This window comes from Saccopteryx leptura, chromosome 5 (genome assembly GCF_036850995.1).
Source record: "Saccopteryx leptura isolate mSacLep1 chromosome 5, mSacLep1_pri_phased_curated, whole genome shotgun sequence".
Lineage (NCBI taxonomy): Eukaryota > Metazoa > Chordata > Mammalia > Chiroptera > Emballonuridae > Saccopteryx > Saccopteryx leptura.
In genome coordinates, this window is record NC_089507.1 from 191,056,891 (window position 1) to 191,078,989 (window position 22,099).

Here is a 22,099-nt window from a genome sequence, read left to right on the forward strand (position 1 = left end):
GCACACTAATGGGAGGCCCAGGCTTCCTCCTGAAGCCACATACAACCGAAAAGCTCATCTGTTACAGCCTGATATGAAATCAGGTTTCTTTGCTGCAACTGACCTGACTCATAGAAGGTGAAGCTGGGCTTTGCAGAAGTGAGGTTTGGCAGGCGAGGGAGGCAGGAAATCCAGAGGAGAATGAGTCTGTAAGGCAAGGCTGCTTCCAGCCCTGGCTACTTCCTCTGCCAGGGTGGGGGAGGGCTCTGACTCCTGGCATCTGGGACCAGCCAGAGTTCAGGAGTTTGGTAGTCTCTGCGCGGTCTATATGCGAAACACATGTGTGCGTGTACATTCTGAATGGCACGGACGTTCCCCAAACTGAGGGGGAGTAATGAGAAGACTCATCTGCTCTTAGAAGGAGCCAGGAATGAAGCCAAGTTCACCAGACTGATTCCGGAGGCTCTGAGGCAGGGGTCTTTTCTCTTTCTGTACCACACAGTGATGGTTCACTGACCCTGGGAAAAGATCTGGCTCTTCGATATAGAACCAGGGCAGAGGGATTGATTCTTCCCTCTGCCTGGAACATGCTTCCCCCAAATCAATGCACCACAAACTTGCTTCATTTTTTTTTAACGTTTTTATATCAGAGATGGGTCTATATCCCTTTATATTGAGAAACCAAAATAAAAAATGAACAGTAAAGATCAGAATGGAGACACAATATGTATGGGGATCTTGGAGAGATTTGGGGGACAGAAATATTTGTGATGGTGGGCTTGACACACAGCTCTATAGCCTCTGAATTCTTTGGTTAGAAAAACATTCACAATATAACTGTAAACAGTCACAATAAAAAATAAACAGAACAGAGTCCTCCCAAATTGTCCATGTCCTAATCCGTGGAGCCTGGGAATATGTTGCTTTGCGAGGCAAAATCGACTTTGAGATGGGGAGAGTATACCGGGTTATTTTATGAACTTACTGTCGTTTGGGGGTTCTCACAGAGGGAGGAGGGAGGTCAGAGTCGGAGAAGGTGGGATGGTGGAAGCAGAGGCTGGAGTGGTGTCAGGAGTCAGGGGATGGAGCTGGTCTCTGGAAAGCAGTGGGACGGATCTCCCCTGGGGCCTCTGGAAGGCAGTGAGCCGGGTCTCCCCTGGGGCCTCTGGAAGGAAGGTAGCCTCTGTCCTCATCTGGGTGCAGTCCAGTGAGAACTGTTTGGGACTTCTGACTTCCAGAGCTGCCGTATAGTAAACCTGGGCCATTTTCTCTAGGTGTGTGGTCACTTGTTATAGCAGCAACAAGAAGCATACACAAAAACACTGATCTGCTCGTTTCTTTTACGAGGTAGCTAGCTCCTCAGTGAGGCCAACAGTGATGACCATATTTAAATGTTCAAGTTAAACCTGTGCCAGCTCTCTTACCTCTTCTTCTGCTTGATCTTTTTTTTTTCTTTATTTTTCATGATCGAACTTGCTCCATAAATTACTCATTGATGATATTTATTGTTTATTTTTCTTTCTCTTTTTGCTAGAATGTCAACCCTCTGTGGCCAGGGATTTTTGACTGTTTTATTTGCTGGTATATTGTAAACATCAAAACCACTGGCACATAGTAGGTGCTCAATAAGTAATGCTAACTCAATAAATGGAGATGTACTAGGTCATATAAGATTTACCCACTAAAACACGACTGATAAGAAGTTGAACAAAAATTTGAACTCAAACTTAAAATCCGTGGCTTCAGCCTTTCTTCTAACTGCCCAGCCACATTGAGGAAGAAATTAGCAGGGTGATGTTCTCAGTAGAATGTTCTCCTAACCACAGAATTAAAGGCTGGTAGCCCATGTATGTGTATTACATATATATGTATATTACAAGCCTCAATGTTTCTCTCATTTTGTGTTGATATCATGGGCTCTACTGATTATTTTATATTCTGTTTTTCCCATTTTGGAAACATGCCTCCTTATCTTTAATGTCATATTATCAATACATAAAATAAAATATTATGTTTCTCCATAATATTTATTACTAGTGTTAACTATTGGTGATTTAATAATGTTTCACTTTCTTTTAGTAGTTATTACTGTTTTTATGATGCTAACTTGCTAAAAGCTAAAATAATTTCTATATTAGATTAAAAAGTATATTTGAGGAACATTTAAGGCACAATGAGTCCCTTACAAAGAAGAAATTCTATCCCTTGCCTTTGGGTCATTAAATAGATTGGGATTCGGAGAATTAAGTCATAAGTAATCATGTTATTATTTTGATGTTGCCCCCTTCCTTCCTTACGAAATGGAATACTTTGGTTATCAGAAGCCACTTTAAGTGTTGTGTGTGTGTGTGTGTGTGTGTGTGTGTCATAATTCAAATAAAAATAGCATTCATGGAGGTTTCCTTCGGAGCCATTGGTAAAACACTCCATCGCGGGTCTCTGTCAAGATATCTGAAAACTTTTTCTTGGCTTCTGGCTTTGAACAACGTTTTAAAGTAACAACAAGGCTTCATTGTGCACTGAAATTTCTGTAAGGCAACATTCATTCAAGTGTTGATCTGTATTTCACCGTCCAAGAATAACAACAGTTATTTATATAATTTTATCCATGTTTCTGTTTTTTCCTATCCATTTCACCCTTTCACCCCGCCCAGCTGAAACAGTGTAGCTTGTCTGGGAGGGGTGTGGGGGGTGCTGTGCAGAGTATAGACACATACAGATGTTTTTTCTTTCTTTCCCCCTCAGGTCTTACTATGGGAGAGACAGACCAGACCTTTTCCTTATTAACAATATTACTTAAACACTGGGAATGTAATATCACTTAATATCATTCTTAAGTTGTGGAATAGCTCTCCATGATAGAGATATGTGTATTGACCAGAAGGTTAGCTTAATTCAAGTTAGGATATCTGGAAGACCAAAGTCTGTAATAAAATATACCACCCTACATGATTTGATAAAAGATATTTGGTATGGCAGCCAAAACCCGTACCAAGGCTAAACTAATAGATGGGTACTGGAAAGACTCTCATGGGGTTGGAATTTACTATGATCTGTAAAGGAACACCTAAATCCATGAAACTGTAGGACTTACGGTTTAATTCTTATCATGAAAACTTTGCCAATGGCTTGAATAGCAGTATGTGGGATGTAAGTGTCTATGTCCTATGATAATATATGCTACCCAAACTACCCAACCAGTCATTTTAACTGAAAGTACTCTAAAATCTAAAAAGCACTAAACTCAGTTTCATATTGAAGGAAATCCCATGATCCTCTTAAAATAATTTTAAAATAGTACGCTTATTTAATTCTAGGTTTATATAAAATTGTTATAGTTATGACTCCAAGATCCTTTCTATATTCAATGGCAGAGCTAGTGGGAGGGAGGAAAGAGCTGTGACTAAGTCAGAAATCAGTATATAGCTGTATTTTTACGCAAAGAGAAGATTGGCTAGCAGGATAATTTATAATGGGCAGAAGAGCAAGGTGAACCTGGGCCACTGTAGACACTCAAAGACAGACTTTCAGGGGAATGAAGATTGCAATTCAATTTGGGACTTAGGCGGCTAAGTCACATGGCTGGCGTCATTGTGTATCCAGATGTCCGTCCACCCAGCTAATGATCAGAGGTACCGGCATCAGAGACTTTGTCTCTAGTTTGGGGAACTGACAAAATCTAGTCAGGCTACCCGGACCTTAGACCAAGAGAAAAGACTTAAGGTATAGAGTGAGCCGGTAACAGTCTGACAGGCAAGTTGACATTAGACGCAAGGGAAGGCAACTCGGAGGAGTGTATCGCAGGCTGGGTCCCTCTGGCAGCAGACGGGGAGCCAGTGACTTGAGTGCCAGTGGTTCCTCGGGAAGACGAGGGCACGTTGGCGGAGGAGTGGGACGTGGTACACAGGGGTAAGGCAGTGAGCCATGGCCACGGTAACAAGACAGCTGCCACTGTGGGAAACTGAAGCTTAATCCAGCGGGGCAGTTCCGGATATCAGGTGGAAAACACCTTAGAGTTAGGCTGCCTGGGGGTGAGGGAGCTTACAGATTACAGTACCTGACCCTGCACGTCTGCTGTGGGGGCGGTGACTCAGACTCCAGGGGAAAGAGAAGCTGCATGTATTAGTCAGATTCCCTAGAGAAACAGAGCCAACAGGATAGGTGTGTGTGTGTGTGTGATATTACTTGAACTGTATGGTATGTGAATGAAATCTTAATAGAGCTATTTTAAAAAATAATCACACACACACACACAGAGAGAGAGAGAGAGAGAGAGAGGGAGAGAGAGAGAATAGCTGCTGGAGCCAGGGGAACTGCCCGGGGAGCAAGGGAAGGAAGAGAAAGAGAGATTGTAGAGATCGGCTCACAGGGTTATGGGAGCTGAGAAGTTCCATGGTTTTCTGTCTACAAGCTGGAGGCCCAGGAAATCGAGTGTATTTCCAGTCTCAGCCCGAAGGCCTGGGAACCAAGGGACCTAGAGTGTAAATCCTGGTCCGAGTTTGAAGACTTGACAGCCAGCAGCTCCAATGTCCAAGAGCAGGAGACAGGAGGTATCCCAGCTCAGGCAGACAGAATGCATTGGGCCTTCCCCTGCCTTTTTGTTTGATTTGGACCTTCAATGGATTAGATGACGGGGTGATCATTTTGTATGCACTCTACCAATTCAAATGCTAATGTCAGCCAGAAACATCCTCGCAGAAACACCCAGAAATACTTTGCCAGCTCTCTCAGCATCCCTTAGCCCAGTCAAGTAGACACAAAACACGAACCACAGGCAGAGAAACGGAGGAAAGCTCATGCCTTGGTCAGGAGGGTTGGCACGATTGGGAAGTGGGAGTCAGCAGGCAGGGTGCCTCAGAGACAACTAAATTGAGGACAGAAAGCAAGAATTGAGAACCCATCGACTGAGAAATACCCCCATTTCTCCCTGTGCCCCACACCACCATGAAAGCAGGCAAGAAGGAGTGTGCAGGCAACAGACAGAAGGGGTTAACACAGGTTACTGCAGTTCCAGTCTCCTCTCAAATTTTCCACAAGGGCATCGGAAGGTTTCCTGAAGTCAAATGCGTTTGCCAGGACGCAGCTGAGATCGAAGCAAAGAGAATGTAATTAACAGTCAAGAGAACCCAGTTTGGAGCCCCAATGTTGCCTTAGCTAGATTTTCTATGTAAAACAGGAATCGATGATCAAGCTGTGGGTATTAAGAGTATCAATTTTATTGTCTAAATTTTTTTTAAAATTGTGATGATATTGGTATATGAAAGCCCCGTGTAAGTTATGATGCACCATACAAATGTTCATCGTTATGATTAGTATGCAATGCTGGCTGAAAGTAGCATTAAATCTATTGTCTGTATTTATAAACTCACTTAAAAAGGTAGAGATATTTGAACTTGGCCATATATTTTCCCTTGAATCTGATTTATTTATAGAAAAACAGCCCAAGATGAAAAATAAAGTGACCATTGAAGTCCAGTAGATTGCCCCTTTTTAGCCTGGACTCCTACATCAAAAATAAAAAATATTCATGCAACCAACTTATAGGTCAGCTATTTTCGACTGCTATGCCACACGAATGTTAAAACATGCAGCACCTGACTATTTAGTCAGGGGCACTGACCTCTTTTCCTTAGATTGTCAAATAGAAAAATGACAACAGCCAACACAGTGACAGTAGTTCAATGTGAACGAATCAAAATTATACCTATTTTTTTGTCAGATTGGCCAAAAATTTATTTTTTGGTGTACTGCAGAACTTTAGTAATTAGTTTCATGTCATGTCCCATGACATAAAAAAGACTGAAAATCGCTGTTATAGATGGTTGAGGAGTGAACAGGCAATAGATTTGAAAAGGGTAAATTTTTTATTGAATGAGTCACTGTAAAGATACCTCCAATTTTGAGGAGTTTCTCATGTAATTTATCTCTTCATTTCAGAATGAAAAATTTTGAAACCAACGATTTAGCATTTTCTTCTAAGGAAAATTTCGGAGACAACAGCGGACTTGCTGCATACGTGGCTAAGGCAATCGACCCATCTATCAGCTGGGAGGACATTAAGTGGCTGAGGGGGCTGACATCGCTGCCAATTGTCGCCAAGGGCATTTTGAGAGGTTGGTTTATTTCTCTACTGGACTTCTTACTGATTTTATACTCCTTTGTGGACACGATCATGATATTTTTAAGGGAAAATTATCAGGAAAAATGAGCATGGAAATGGAAAGAGACATTCTGTCTCTCCATTCTCCCTTTTGATGTCAGTGAGTAAAAGAGGAACTTCTTCATTCTTAGGTAAACACTGAAGGGGAGCAGGTCTCCCATGAAGTATGAAGTCACCCATTTTAGAGCATTGGGATTGTGTTGCTTTATTTTGGAGCTGTCACCAAATCATGGAGATTGACAAGATCTCGGTAGAAGGTCTTGTTTTGCCTGGAAGCTACAACAGGTGTTGTCAGGCCAACGAGAAGCCCTAAGGATGGTATTCTAGTAACCAGGCCTGTTTAAAGAGCCTCTTAGTACTTTTCTCCTATTTCTTCCAAATACCAACGACTAGGACTGATTTCATAGTGTGGTGAATCCCGTATTGCCTTCCTTTAAAGAATAGTTGACTAGGGCATTAAAATTCTCAATTATCAAGATGTGGGTATTAAGGAACTTGACAACTTCCCCCGGATTTGCATATGTTCAGTCCCGCAGGGAGGTACCAGTGACTGTAATAATTTGGAGTGTAAATGTGTTCACCCACAAAAATGTTTTCCTGCCTTTGGAAACATTTTTTTTTTTTAGTACAGTTAAATAGATAACTGCCAAAAACATATTATTTTAAATGGAAATGTTTAAGTAAGTGGCTCTGGGATGAGAGATTCTATTAACTCACCTCAGGCTTAACAATTAAGAATCAAAACCTTTTTATAAGTTTTACTTGAATATGTGTTAGTCACATGGCCCCTATTTGTACAGCTCTAGGCATGCCACTGACTTTATCATTTTCGTCTTATGTATGCAGAAACGTAGCTAATAAAAGTAAAAGAATGTGCCCAGTGAAACGTTCAAGTAGAGGAGATATGTATAAATCCAGATCTGTTTTACTGTGTGCTTTTAGAGGAATTATTGTAATACTCCTTCCTGTTTATCATTGTCCTAGTTCAGTTTCTGAGAATTATAGTACTTCAGTGAGTATATCACGGTATTATAGACACTTTTAAACAAGTTTCATTTACCTTACTCACATCTATATTTTTGTCAATGATTGTTAGGGTTACTTTTTGTAGCTACATTCAACTTTGGTTCCTAAGAACATTAACCTGAACTTCTGCCTCATTCATTCATCCATTCATTTAGTCATTCACTCAGTCATTCATTACATAATGTAGCATGCTTACTGTGTGCTACAAAGAAATAATAATAACTTGAGGTCCTCGGGCAGAAGGAGAGCCTATTCTTGGAGGACACACACATGCACACTAGACTTTGGGTGCAATAAGATGTTACAGGTGCTGAGGTTGAAATCTTCACCATATAAGGGTAGATTTAAAATTTAGTGTGGACAATTACAAGAGTAGGTTACGGAAGGCTTTATTTCAGAATGAAAGATACTTGAGTTTTCTTATGCTCTCACATCAAGTTGACTCTTAGCCTGAAATCATGGCAACATAAAGCAGTTACGAGTAACAGTTCCTAAGATATATCAATCCTGTTGAGGACCTTGATCAGAGAAGCAACCTCATCAGATTAGCGTTTCAGAAAACTCACACTTTGTGTAATGGTTTTAATGGATAGATGTGGCAAAATGGGGTCAGGAAGCACATTTAAGGAACTTGCAAGAGATAATTGTTCCTGACCTGAGGGAACTAAGAGGGTGTAATTGAATTACAAAGTTAGTGTAGCATTTAAGTGGCTCATTACTGAGGTGGCCTAAGGCAACTGATTTGAAAACACCAAAAAAAAAAAAAAAAAAAAAAAAAAAGTACAATTTCAGTCTAATCCCATATTTTTTCATGTAAAATAGGGAATAAATAAGAATGAATGAAGTTATTTCATTTTTTTGAACTAACTTTTCAATTTAAGATTCCCAATATATATCATTTTTTACAACTTAGTCCTCTGGGGGTTGATGGAAATCTATTGCATTACCAGGGGTCTCAAACTTGCGCGGCCCGCCGAACAATTTTGTGCGGCCCGCAGACTAATCCACGAAGTTCAAAATATTTTGGATAAAATTAAGTAAACCTAGGGAATTAGTCTGCGGGCCGCACAAAATTGTTCGGCGGGCCGCATGCGGCTCGCGGGCCGTGAGTTTGAGACTCCTTCATTAGACCTTGTTAACAATTGTTTTTGGCTTCAAGAACAGGGGTCCCCAAACTACGGCCTGTGGGCCACATGCAGCCCCCTTAGGCCATTTATCTGACCCCGCTGCACTTCTGGAAGGGGCACCTCTTTCATTGGTGGTCAGTGAGAGGAGCCATTGACCATCTCATTAGCCAAAAGCAGGCCCATATTTCCCATTGAAATACTGGTCAGTTTGTTGATTTAAATTTACTTGTTCTTTATTTTAAATATTGTATTTGTTCCTGTTTTGTTTTTTTACTTTAAAATAAGATATGTGCAGTGTGCATAGGGATTTGTTCATAGTTTTTTTTTATAGTCCGGCCCTTCAATGGTCTGTGGGACAGTGAACTGGTTCCCTGTGTAAAAAGTTTGGGGACCCCCTGTTCTAGAACTTCACTCAGTGGTCACCTTACCTAGGGCCACCACCACCACCGTCACCTCTCCTTTTTCCTCATCTATATGTATTGTATGACTTGTTTCTCCATTTTCCTAATGTTTTGCACACATTAGATAGTCCAAATGCTTATTGAGTAAAATCCTCAGTGAAAATTTAGGAACCTATATATTAGAGAGAGTTCAAAGGCAAGAAAAAGAGAATTGGGACACATTGGCATTGAAAGGAAATCACTTATTTTTACATGTACGGTTGACGTTTGTTTTCTCTGTAGCTATTTACCTCATTTATTTAACAAACAAACATCCTTACTATGACGACAACTGCATCAAGTCAGTGCACATTCTCAATCTGGGTAAGGGGGGGAGGGGCGAGGAGGCTCAGGGGCGGTGCCAGTTCCAGGAAATCTGGTGCTTCCTGTGTCACAGATCCCCAGCCAGAAGTCACGTGACGGACCTAGAGCCGCCCATCCGCTTTCATTTTCCTTTGACCAAGAAGACATTGGTCATGTGTACAGGCACATAAAATCACAGGCTTCTGGAAAGATATCAGTGACACAATCCCCCTTTCCACCATTTTAAGAATTGCATTTTAACGAATGCAAATTGGAGATCAAGATGTAATCTCTTGCTGTGGTTAAACTCTGCCCTTGGAAAACTTTAGCACGAACTACAAACATGCATCTGAGACAGGATTTGGTCTTTGCCAGAAATCATGCTAAAGAAAAAATGGCTTTATAAGCAAAAGCATAATGCTTTTTAGAGCTTTTTTTTTTTTTAATTAGAGAACATTTTAAAAAACTAGGCCGTCTCACTTCCAGAGTGGTTTTTTGTTTTGCAAAAACTGTTCTCTAGCTCTTTTTCTATATACAGTTTTTTTCAAGACGATATCAAAGAACATTCGCTCAAATGTTCTGGATTGTGTTTCAAAAAGGCATCTTTGTATCTAGTATTTATTTGTTAAACTCCTGTAAGGTAGCAGAGTCCAGGGTCAAAACTCCAAGGACTTGAGGGTAAATCTTGGGTAGTTATATTTCATTTTGGTATTTTAGATTAAATCCAGAAAGAATGTATTAATAAGATAGCAAACACTGCTATTTCCTACTGACTATTTTATCCATCAATCAGTTAAGGTTGTGACTGACAAATGAACAAGTGTGGAACGCCATACTAGTAAACTCAAAGGATTAATGAAAATATCAAAGAATCATGAACATTTTCCTAAATTAAAACATTTTGACCCTCTCATTAAGGCAACATTGTTTTTTCTCTAAGTTAAAGTAAAAATCTTAAACTGTAGGCAATGCTTTATAAGTAGCTAAACAAAAGGGGCTCATATCTGGTCACAAATGATTCTTTTTTTGCTTTGATACATAGTCATGATCCTATTTTTTGAGCAAACTATTTCTTACATTCACAGCACTGCTTAGAAAAACATGCGAGCAAGCTCAGAATGACAGAAGATAACAAACTGTTTCTTAAGTAGCACTTACTTCAAATGAAAGGTGTTTTTAATCTTAATCCTTAGGAGGATGAAAATGTTGTTGTTATCAACAGAACTCAGACTTGACAAAGCATCCAACAAATGAGTCTTCCTCTACCAAGTCACCTGTTTAATGTATACTTCCCACACCAGAGGATGATAATAGTTAATATTTATCTGATGTTACTCTATTTTTTTTGTTTTTTATTTTTATTTATTTATTTTTTTTACAGAGACAGAGAGTGAGTCAGAGAGAGGGATAGACAAGGACAGACAGACAGGAACGAAGAGATGAGAAGCATCAATCATCAGTTTTTCATTGCAACACCTTAGTTGTTCATTGATTGCTCTCTCATATGTGCCTTGACCGTGGGCCTTCAGCGGACTGAGTAACCCTTTGCTGGAGCCAGTGACCTTGGGTTAAAGCTGGTGGGCTTTTGCTCAAACCAGATGAGCCCACGCTCAAGATGGCAACCTCGAGGTCTCGAACCTGGGTCCCCTGCATCCCAGTCCGATGCTCTATCCACTGCGCCACTGCCTGGTCAGGCTGATGTTACTCTAGATACGCATTCAACTAATTTAATCCACAAACCAATCTTATGTGGATTATTGTCCCCATTTTATGGCTTAGGACACGGATATATAAAGAATTTAAGTAATTCACCACTCATATTACAACCATATATGGGATTAAGTCCATGTGGTCTGAATACTAAGCCTAAGCAGTTAATTGCTTTTTAATAATGTATTGGATCTTGCATTGCTTACATTATTCTGTTGGCAAATGGTTTATCATTGGGGACATGCTGAGAATAATAGTTTAAAATATAAAATATATTTGCTCATATCATAAAAACAAAAGAAGTATATGATGTGCCCTCAAACCATAGGTAAATATTATACTAGATGCAAAATATAGAAAAGTGAGACAGATAACAAAATTTGGACATAAAAAATATATTGTAAATTGATTTAAGAGAATTTTAATCTCTTTTAGAACTATATTTTTAGAAATCAATGTATTTTGAAGCATGATTAAACATGCAGCATATAATTTTAATATCAGATTTTCATATACTTCAATGGGCAGAATACATTTAATTATAGAACAATATAAATTAAAATAATTATTGAAGTGATAACTTCATATTAAAGATTGTTTTTGAATTGGACTTGTTCATTATCTATTATACTTAAAGTGTTTGCCACTTGTATATTCTTATGCTATCTAAATTATAGAGGAGTAATTTAGCTAATTGCTAAATGGTATGATCTTATTAATAATAAAACGTACTTAGCAGGTGTACTTCCTTATGAGGAGAAATAAATTTAAATGCATGTCAATTTGCTGTCTATTGATAATTGCATTTTATAATCAAATTGTTATAACTGCTAACTTTCTCTGACCAAGATAGATCTGCTGTTCTAGGACTAACTCTTGGGGTATTTCTATGCTGAGGGTCCCTAGCAAGGTATATATTTATATGTGTGGCGTCAGATCCCCTTTGATTGGAATGCTTCGACTTCTAAACCCAAGCTAAGCAGTCTTTTCTCGCATCTTTCTAGGAGATGATGCCAGGGAGGCGGTTAAACATGGTCTGGATGGGATCTTGGTGTCGAATCACGGGGCTCGACAACTCGATGGGGTACCAGCCACTGTGAGTTACAGCAAATGCTGAGATTTCTTTTCGGCGTTCTCATTTCCATCACAGCTTTGACCCTCTTTGTGTCTGCCTCTTCTCTCTGTGTCTTTTTATGTGAATGCTCAAGGTAAAATATATGTGAATGTGCGAGATCTTGGAAATTAAGTTTAGTGGCATGTAACAACCCAAATTAGATTATTAATTTAGTTCAATACACTTATTTGCAAAGTTAAAAAAGTTAAACAATAAGTCATTTATGGGCAGGAATTATTCTTATATTCTTATATTTCTGCAGATTTATGCCTCTCTTACATATGAAGACACAGAGTTAGTGTGCGGGCCAAATTAAGTTTATTTTCTAAAAATAAAATCTAAATCCACTGAAATAAAATCTAACTAGATTTTAAGGGGAAAAAAGTGTCTAAATGATTTGATTTATTTTTCTCTGGCTGAGGGGATATAGAAACATATCTAAAAGGGCTTTTTGAGCCGTGGTCTCAGAGACTTTTAAGAAAAACAATGACCCTCCCCTTTGCATGCTGTGTGCAAGGGAGGAGATGCTTGCTTGAGTGTTGCCTCATAGAGCAAAGTGAGAGAAAGAGGAGGAAGGCTTCAGTTTACATGAAGATGCTTTTCCCTCAGTATGTGGGTTTTGAGGTAAGTGGCAAAGGCTTGAAGAGGCCATGATGTCAGACTTCTCAGTAGATACACAGAAGGGCTTGCTGTACTGCAGGTTCAATGACATCATAAATCAGAGCCAAAGAGGCAGAGTGATGTCATGGGAGGAGCACTGAAATGGGAGTCCAGAGTCTTGGATTCAAGTCCATATCTTGCCTCTTCTAAGGCAAGATTTTTAAGCCTGAGCCTCTTCATAGTATTGTGTTGATTGTAAAAACAGAGCAACAAGACTAGATGATTTTTACATTTCTCTAAATCACAGAATTCCTTGGGATGGAGAAACGGTTATCACTGGAAATCTTACTTTAGTTTGTCTTAATACCACATATTGAGGATGTCACCCAGACATCTGCTATACCCAAAAGGAATTTAAAATTAAGCTCATTGCAAGGTTCTTACCCTCCAGGTAATAATATGATCAGGATTGATCTTGAAGTAAGTAGAGAACAATATGACACAATCAAATCAATTTCCAGAATCCATAATACTGAATGTCTCCAATTAAGGTCTAAAGGCAGATTCTCTGGAGCCTCTGAACTTTAGAAGAATATATATATTTTTCCATTTTGGTTTTGATATTAACTAGACCCAAACTAATTAAAGATTAAAAAATATGTGAATCTTTTTCAGTGAAAATTCTTAACTTCAGAACATTTTTATAAAATAGGTATTGAGCTGTTAAGTCAAAGTTTCTAAAATTCAGTCTTTGGGCATATTCTGTGAGATCTAAGAAACTTTATTTTTTTCTTTTAAAAGGGATCCATGCAATTTTATCTCTGAGAAAAACTTAATATATCAGTTAGCTTTTGCTGTGTAACAAACCGCTCTGAAATTTACTAGTCAAAATTCAATTGCCATTTACTTTGTCACAATTTTGTGAGTCGGCACTTTGGCCTGAGATCAACTGGGACTTCCTTGTCTTGGCTGGACTCACTCATATGCATCTGTGGTCAGCTGCTGGGTCTACTTGACAGGTTGGTGTAGAATGACCTCAGTAGGGACAGTTCTGCATTGTCTCCATCTAGTACATTAGCTTGGCTGGTTCTCATGAGGTGGCAGATTTCTTAGAGAATAAGTTGCCAACACACAAGGCCTTTTGGGATCTAGGCTTAGAACAGACACGTTGTCACTTCTCTCATTCTGTTGGCCACATGATTCAAGGGGTGAGGAAGTAGACTCTTCTGCCTACATTTCTCCCCTATGATGGAAGGAGCTGAAATGTCACACTGCAGCACAATGAACGTAGGGAGGGAAATAATCATGGCCATTTTTTTCCCCTTTTTTTTGTATTTTTCTGAAGCTGGAAACGGGGAGAGACAGTCAGAAAGACTCCCGCATGCGCCCAACCGGGATCCACCCGGCACGCCCACCAGGGGCGACGCTCTGCCCACCAGGGGGTGATGCTCTGCCCCTCCGGGGCGTCGCTCTGCCGCAACCAGAGCCACTCTAGCGCCTGGAGCAGAGGCCAAGGAGCCATCCCCAGTGTGCCCGGGCCATCTTTGCTCCCATGGAGCCTTGGCTGCGGGAGGGGAAGAGAGAGACAGAGAGGAAGGGGGGGGTGGAGAAGCAGATGGGCGCCTCTCCTATGTGCCCTGGCCGGGAATCGAACCCGGGTCCCCCGCACGTCAGGCCGACGCTCTACCGCTGAGCCAACCGGCCAAGGCCAATCATGGCCATTTTTGCCATCACAAACAATCAGGGCTTGTGTCTATGGGCCAATGATTTTCTGGGTAGGCTTAGAAACTCCCTACGGGTGTTTGGCAAAGTGTGGCGGGTAAGACAAAGGAGTCAGGGAAGGATTTATGGGCAACAGCTTGGATTCTGTCTCCTTTGCTTTTAACTAAAGCCATTCTGGTTTTATCTGCTTTTGTTTGTGTTCAACTGCTTTGGTTTGAAACCTTAAAAGAGTTCCATGCCTAAAATGTCAGAAATGAGGAATATAACACCGGATGCTATAGGAAGGTAGAGAGGTGAGACTCCGCATGTGATTGCAAGTATGCGAGGACAGGGAGCGTCCAGGGAGAGTGTGAGCTGAGCAGGAACTGGAGAGAGGCGTCCTGTGTGTCAGATCCACGTGGGATTCTGCTCCCATTTCAGAGATTTTCTTTTCAGATCCTTTAAACCACCAGCCGTAGTGACTTGAATATACCAGGTCCACAATAAAGTGTTTGGTAAGTTGATAAATGGGTGGATGAATGAGCGATGTTACCATGTTTTTGTGCATATCAACCTCACTGGAGTTAAGCCCACAACTAGTCACCTAAAGCACCACTGAGGAGAGAAAAGCTGAAATGAATGGTCTCCTAGATGGGTAGCAAGCCAAGAAGAAGGAAGCATAACACAGTCATAAAATAGTGGATTTGTTTGCTATATTTATTTACTTAATCTCCCCTGATCAGAATTATTCTCTGAAATACATACCCGGTAAAACTACAGTACAGGTAAAACCAGCAACAGCAACAAATAAACAAACAAACAAACAAGCAAAAAGCCAGGGGAACATCCTTGTCCACAGACCCGTGAAATAGTTAGTGGTCTGGGCTCCGTTTCATAACCCAGGATTCACATTTTAAGTCTCCTGAACAATTTCCTTTTCGGCCAGGAGGCGCATTGGAAATAACCTAAAGAGATTTGATTTGCGTGACTTTGAAAATGTGTACCGAACCCAAGCTAGCTAATATTTTTCTTTGGTTCTGGTTTCCAATGGGGAAATATGCTTAATTATAGCTTGCATCATGCCTTGGAAATTGCAGCATTTCTGTGTGGAAGGAGCTTGCCCGACTCTGAAGGAGGACTATGTATAGGTAAAGGGGGCATATGTAAATGGATCCAGAGCATGTTTGGCAAGGCGAGGAAAGCCGAAAGGGAAAAGGGGAAAATCACATTACCTGCCAACCGTTTAGGGGCCGTACGCCAAAATGTTGCCTTCACTTCCTTCGAATCTGTGACTGGGTTTGGTCTTCAGCCTTTTTACATAAAACTCTTTTTAAGTTTTAGCCTCTAAAATTTTAGGGGCAAAGTGGGAAAGGCTTTGAGTGATTTCAGCACAATTTTTTTTGAGGAAAAACTGCACTTGGATGTATGGTAGCTTTTTCAGCAGGAGTTTTAAGTGCAGATTGGATTTAATTTTATATTTAAACATGTTGGTATGAATGTGAGCAATTTCTCTAGATTTTGACCTTGGGAATTGCTTCCATTCTCAGGTGCAAAGATTTACATCAAAGTAGCCGAGTGTATCATCTATTAGCATTTAACTGTATTGGCTCTTAGCCAACTATATTCACTCTTCCCACATGATGCTATAAAATAGGATTCCAAACTCAGTGATTTAAATCGACAGTAATTTATTCCCATGGAACTCTGTGTGAACCAGGGGTCTGCTGATATGAACTTGGTACTTGTTACGTGGCTGTGCTCCCAATTTCTAGATCAGGTGGGCTTGGCTGGGCTGGCTCTGCTTCCTGAACATTTATCCTGGGGCCCATCTACTCGGGAAGCATTGCCCAGAGGATGCTCCTCTCGTGGCACGTGGTACAGGTGCAAGAGGAAGTTGACACCTATGAGGTTGTTTACGGCCTATGCCCAGAAATGATGCTGTCCACTTTGCTCACGTGTTATTGGCCAAAGGAGGTTGCAAGGCCACAGCCAATGTCAAGGACTATGCAAGTGCACTTTTTTTATTTTAAGCGGGAAACTGCGAAGTTGCCTTGAAAAATGAGTGGGTTTGAGTAGTGTGCAGGATCAGGAACAATGATGCAATTTACCGGTTCAACCTCTGTGAAGATCTTGTGTTCTCTACTGATGATATAAGCACATCATCAATTGCCACTCAAGATGAGGACTTTCCAAGTGCATGTGGTCATGGTCCTTTAAAAGCAAGGAAAATATTTTCATGGAGAGTTTTCTAATGTATAGCTGGAGGCAAAACAGGTTGTACGAGGAAATCAGAAACTAAGCTTTTCAACTAGCTGTGTTTGTGTTCTTATACACTACTGCTTCTACTGCCATACCGACAATTGATTTTCAATAAGGAATAATGTTCAGAATGATTTTTTTCCGCAAGCTACATTATTGACTTTTATGCATTTATAAAGAATAGCTATAAAAGGTCATTAAGTGTTAGAGTCAAAACCGTAAAAATTCTAGAAGCATAGTCAATGCCATCTTGGACATTTCTTGTAGCAATATTTTTTCTGATATATCACCTCAGGCAAGGGAAACAAAAGAAACAAATAAACAAATGGGACTACATCAAACTAAAAAGTGTTTGTACAGCAAAGAAAACCATCAAAAAAGTAAAAAAAAAGCCCCACCCATTAAATGGAAGAACACTTTTTCCAATACATCTGAAAAGGCTTATGTACAAAATTTATAACAAACTTACAAAACTCGACACCAAAAATGACAAACAATCCTATTAAGAAATGGTCAAAGGACCTGAATAGACACTTCTCTGAAGAGGACAACAGATGGCTAATAGACATATGGAAAGATATTCAATGTCACTAATCATCAGAGAAATGCTAATTAAAACCTCAAACCTGTCAGAATAGCTATCATCAATAAATCCAAACAACGAGTGTTGGTAAAGGTGTAGAGAAAAGGGAACCTTCATGCGTTGTTGGTAGGAATGCAGACTAGTGCAGCCACTGTGGAAACCAGTATGGAGTTAATTAAAAAAAATTAAAAATGGAACTATCTTATGACCCAGCAATTCCACTTCTGAGAATACATCTAAAGAAACCAAAACACTAATTTGAAAGAATATATGTATCCCTATGTTCACTGCAGTGTTACCTATAATAACCAAAATATGGAAGCAGCCCAAATGGCCATCAGTAGGCAAGTGGATAAAAAAGCTGTGGTACGTTTACACAGTAGAATACTACTCAGCCACAAGAAAGAAAGAAATCTTACCTTTTGCAACAGCATGGATGGACCTGCAGATTATTATGCTAAGTGAAATAAGCCAGTCAGAAAAAGACAAGTACCATATAATTTTACTGATATGTGAAATCTAATGAACAAAATAAACTGACACACAAAATAGAAAAAGACTCATAGATACAGAAAACAGACTGAGAGCTGTCAGAGGGAAAGGGAGGTTGGAGTTGGATAAAAAAGGTGCAAGGATTAAGAAAACAGAAAACGTCATAACCCAGACAACAGTCTGGTGATTACAGAGGGAAAGAGGGTGGGGGGAGGTAGAAGAAGGTAAAGGGAGGTAAGTGGTGGTGGAAGGAGACTCGACTTGGGGTAGAGAACACACAACACAGTATACAGATGATGTGTTATAGAATTGTACACCTGAAACCTATACAAGTGTATTAACTAATGCCACCCCAATAAATTTAATCTTAAAATGTCATCTAGTGTTTTTAAATTGTGTTTATGTTTTTTAAGATCCTGATCTTTGAATTTAAATATTAAGAACAGAAAAAATAATCATGGACTCTGAAAGAATAATAAGCCAACTCAATTCCAAATTTAGCTTTTATTTTATTTTACTTTTACTTACAAACATTTGCACCTCTTTAATTTCAGAAGGGGCTTACTGATGATTCCAAAACTACTGAGCTTCTTTTATTCTGAGCCTGGGCCAGATGGCCAGTGGCCTGTGGAGGCTGAGTTGGGCCCTCATGCAGAATGTCCTCTCATTATTGACCTCTTCCTTCCGCAGATTGATGCTCTGCCAGAAATTGTGGAGGCCGTGGAAGGGAAGGTGGAAGTCTTCCTCGATGGGGGTGTTCGAAAAGGCACAGATGTCCTGAAAGCTCTGGCCCTGGGAGCCAAGGCGGTGTTTGTGGGGAGACCGATCATTTGGGGCCTGGCTTCCCAGGTAATTGGAAAACAAACAAATAAATAAATATGTAAAACAGGATAACTTCACAGTGAAATAAATACATGAAACAAGCCAGAATGTCTGCCCCAAAAGCTCTGTATCTTTTACTCGCATAGGGAGAGAAAGGTGTTCAAGACGTCCTTGAGATATTGAAGGAAGAGTTCCGGTTGGCCATGGCTCTGAGTGGTAAGACTGGTCATTGCAATTGACAACTTTCCTTTCTTCCGGGGGTTGTTAAGCGAGGCTTCTTGGTGGGGAAGAGTGAATGGAGGGGAGGGGAATGAATCATCTGAGGGTATGATTAAATCTAAGTTGGCTCCATATTTACAGCTGTAGTGCAGAGCCCCCTCCGAGCTGAGGAACACCACCATATGCATAGGCTGTAACACTCGCTAAGCCTCTGTCTTTGAAAGTCTTATCCGGGTATTTGTATAATGATGAGTACCTTAAAGGTGAATGCTGCAGCATACTCTTCCTCATCTCCTAATACATGAACAATACATCTAACTGGTCAATACCTCGACTTGGATATCTAAGTGGCATCTCAGACTACCTGTTCAAAACTAAACTGCTAACTTTTCTAATTAAACCTGCAGACTCTCCGATCTCAGTTCCCGTTAACACCATTGTTTCAGGTGCTCAGATCCAAAATCTTGAGTTATTCTCAACTTCTCTTTTGCTCACACCCTTACATCCACAGAGGCTCCATCTGCAAATGCGAGCAGAATCTGACCTCACCACCACCGCCGCCGCGCCATCACTCTGGCCGGGGCCATCATCAGCTCTCCACCTTGGATATTGCCCTGGTCCCTCTGTGTACCCTGCTCATTCTCTCTCTTCCCTTGGGCATTGCAGGTCTGACTGTCTCTCCTTTGCCTACCTCCTCCTCCCAGCCCATTCTGATCACAGCAGTCAGCATAATCTTTTACACGTTATATCACATCATGTCGCTCTTCTGATCAGAATCCTCAAATGGCTCTGGGTTTACTCAGAGTAAACGCCATTGTGCTTACAATGGTATACAGCAGGGGTCCCCAAACTACAGCCCGCGGGCCACATGCGGCCCCCTGAGGCCATTTATCCGGCCCCCACTGCACTTCCGGAAGGGGCACCTCTTTCATTGGTGGTCAGTGAGAAGAGCATAGTTCCCATTGAAATACTGGTCAGTTGGTTGATTTACATTTACTTGTTCTTTATTTTAAATATTGTATTTGTTCCCGTTTTGTTTTTTTTACTTTAAAATAAGATCTGTGCAGTGTGCATAGGGATTTGTTCATAGTTTTTTTTATAGTCTGGCCCTCCAATGGTCTGAGGGACAGTGAACTGGCCCCCTGTGTAAAAAGTTTGGGGACCCCTGGTATACAGGGTCCTAGGTGGTTTGACCTTGTCACCTGTCTGACCTCCACTCCTGTCTCCCAGGGCTCATGTATCTCCCTGCTGTCCCTTGACCATGCCAGACATGCTGTAGCCTTAGGCTCTTTCCCTAATATCCACACGGCTCACTCGCTCACACCCTTCACGCCACACCTGCATTGTGCTTTCTCAAAGGGCTCCATCCTGACCACCTGTTTGAAATGGCAACTTGTTCTCCATCTGCCCACTTGACTTCCAGTTTATCTTTCCTTATGAGTATTTCATCCTTTCCCCATGGCAGCAATCATCTCCTACAGATCATCCATCATAGGATTTATTTTTCAAGTTCTGTGCATTATGTGTGCAAGACAGGGATCTTTATCTGTTGTCCTCACTGTAGAGTTCCTAGTATTTAGGGCAGTGCCTGGCACATGAACAAATAGGCACCGTTATTACTAGTAACCGTTTTTGAATTTGACTCAGATCAACCATCAGTAACACACGTCTTTGAGTTAATTATCACCTCCCCCACTTTTGAAGGTAATAAGGTTCTTTTTTTCTGTGATCTATATCACCCAGATCACCCTATAGACAGAATCTCTGAGATCAATTGTCTTCTCACCCCTGTGCTGGGCCCGTGTGGACACAGCCTCAAGGAGAAGAATACCATTTTGTGAATCCTCACCCCACCTTTTCATCTGCTACAGACATATCCTAAAAGAGAGCTTTCAGCCACCGACTCTCTATTAAATGTGGCAGAAAGAATATACTCTTTGTGTTAATAAAAATATGTGCCAGTCATTTTGTGTTAAAAACTGTTTAGGTAATAAAAATGGTCTCATGCCACATAAGATTTGGCAAGGCTACCTTGAACCATAAACCTTACATTTGTCAAGTTTTACATTCCTTGGGAAAACGATTACCTGCCTGATTATTATTGCATTCATTTTAGATTAAATGTATGCATTATTTTTTCAGGGTGCCAGAATGTGAAAGTCATCGACAAGACATTGGTGAGGAAAAATCCTTCGGCCCTTTCCAAGATCTGACAGTGCACAATATTTTCCCATCTGTATTATTTTTTTTCAGCATGTATTGCTTGACAAAGAGACACTGTGCAGAGGGTGACCACAGCCTGTAATTCCCCCACTTCGATACAAAGGGTGTCGTTCTTCTCCGACGAAATAGCAATCCCTTTTAGCTCATTGCTTTTGACTTTTCAGTGGGTGTCCTAGGAACCTTTTGAGAAAGAAATGGACTTGCATCCTGGAAATATATTAACTGTTAAAAAGAAAACATTGCAAATGTGTTTAGACAACGTCATCCCTTGGCAAGCTGCAGTGCTGGAAAACAAAAGATATCCTTTGGTCAGATTGGAGGTAGCCGATGCTGAAGTGAAGAGATGATGATCTCAGTGTTGTTAACCTGCATTGTGTTTAGATGTCCCTACAACGGTGTGCTTCAATTGTAGCTCAGGTTCAGAAGATTGGACATGCCGGGCAGAATGGGAGACTGAGATTTGCAACACTGAGAAGGGAGCATTTGATAGCATTGGGATGAGTTGGTGGTAGCTTGTGCTTGTCTAGATCAGGGGTCAGGAACCTATGGCTTGCGAGCCAGATGTGGCTCTTTTGATGGCTGCATCTGGCTCGTAGACAAATCTTTAACAAAAAAAATAATGTTAAAAATAGAAAACATTCTCATGTATTACAATCCATTTCCTACCACTCATGTTCATGGTTCGGGTGGCTGGAGCCAATCACAGCTGTCCTCCGGGACAACACCAAATTTTTTTTTTTTTGTATTTTTCTGAAGTTGGAAACGGGAAGGCAGTCAGACAGACTCCCACATGCACCCAACCGGGATCCACCAGGCATGCCCACCAGGGAGCAATGCTCTGCCCATCTGGGGCGTTGCTCTGTTGAAACCAGGGCCATTCTAGCACCTGAGGCAGAGGCCATGGAGCCATCCTCAGTGCCCGGGCCAACTTTGCTCCAATGGAGCCTCGGCTGAGGGAGGGGAAGAGAGAGACAGAGAGGAAGGAGAGGGGGAGGGGTGGAGAAGCAGATGGGCACTTCTCCTGTGTGCCCTGGCCGGGAATCGAACCCGGGACCAGACATTCACAGGTGCCCAGGACACCATCCTGTGACTTGCCCCAACATTCTGTGCCCAGGTCCAAGACTGTAGGGGCAGAGGGTGGTCCTGTCACTGGGTAAGTGGGTGGGCCAGCAGCCAAAGACTTGTTCAGGGGAAGCGGGGAGGTGGCAGGAGTGTGATTCCAGTATCCAAGGTCCCAGGGTCCCTTTGATCTTTCTTTATAAAACATGAACTCAAAGATGAAATTATTAAGAATTTCAAGCCAACAACCACAGAATGGTAAACCCAAGCAGGAGGCCCTGA

General features: G+C 41.1%; 1 protein-coding gene across 1 annotated transcript in view; it reads left to right on the top strand.

The window, feature by feature from the left end:
- Positions 1-21,743, top strand: part of HAO1 (hydroxyacid oxidase 1) — a 46,741-nt gene extending 24,998 nt beyond the window's left edge. The window contains exons 4-8 of the mRNA XM_066387207.1: positions 5,917-6,092; positions 11,750-11,841; positions 18,185-18,343; positions 18,463-18,532; positions 20,678-21,743. Of these exons, the coding sequence (XP_066243304.1) occupies positions 5,917-6,092; positions 11,750-11,841; positions 18,185-18,343; positions 18,463-18,532; positions 20,678-20,748 (568 nt within the window). The 3' untranslated portion in view covers positions 20,749-21,743. The remainder of the gene's footprint in view (positions 1-5,916; positions 6,093-11,749; positions 11,842-18,184; positions 18,344-18,462; positions 18,533-20,677) is intronic.
- Positions 21,744-22,099: the final 356 nt, after the last annotated feature.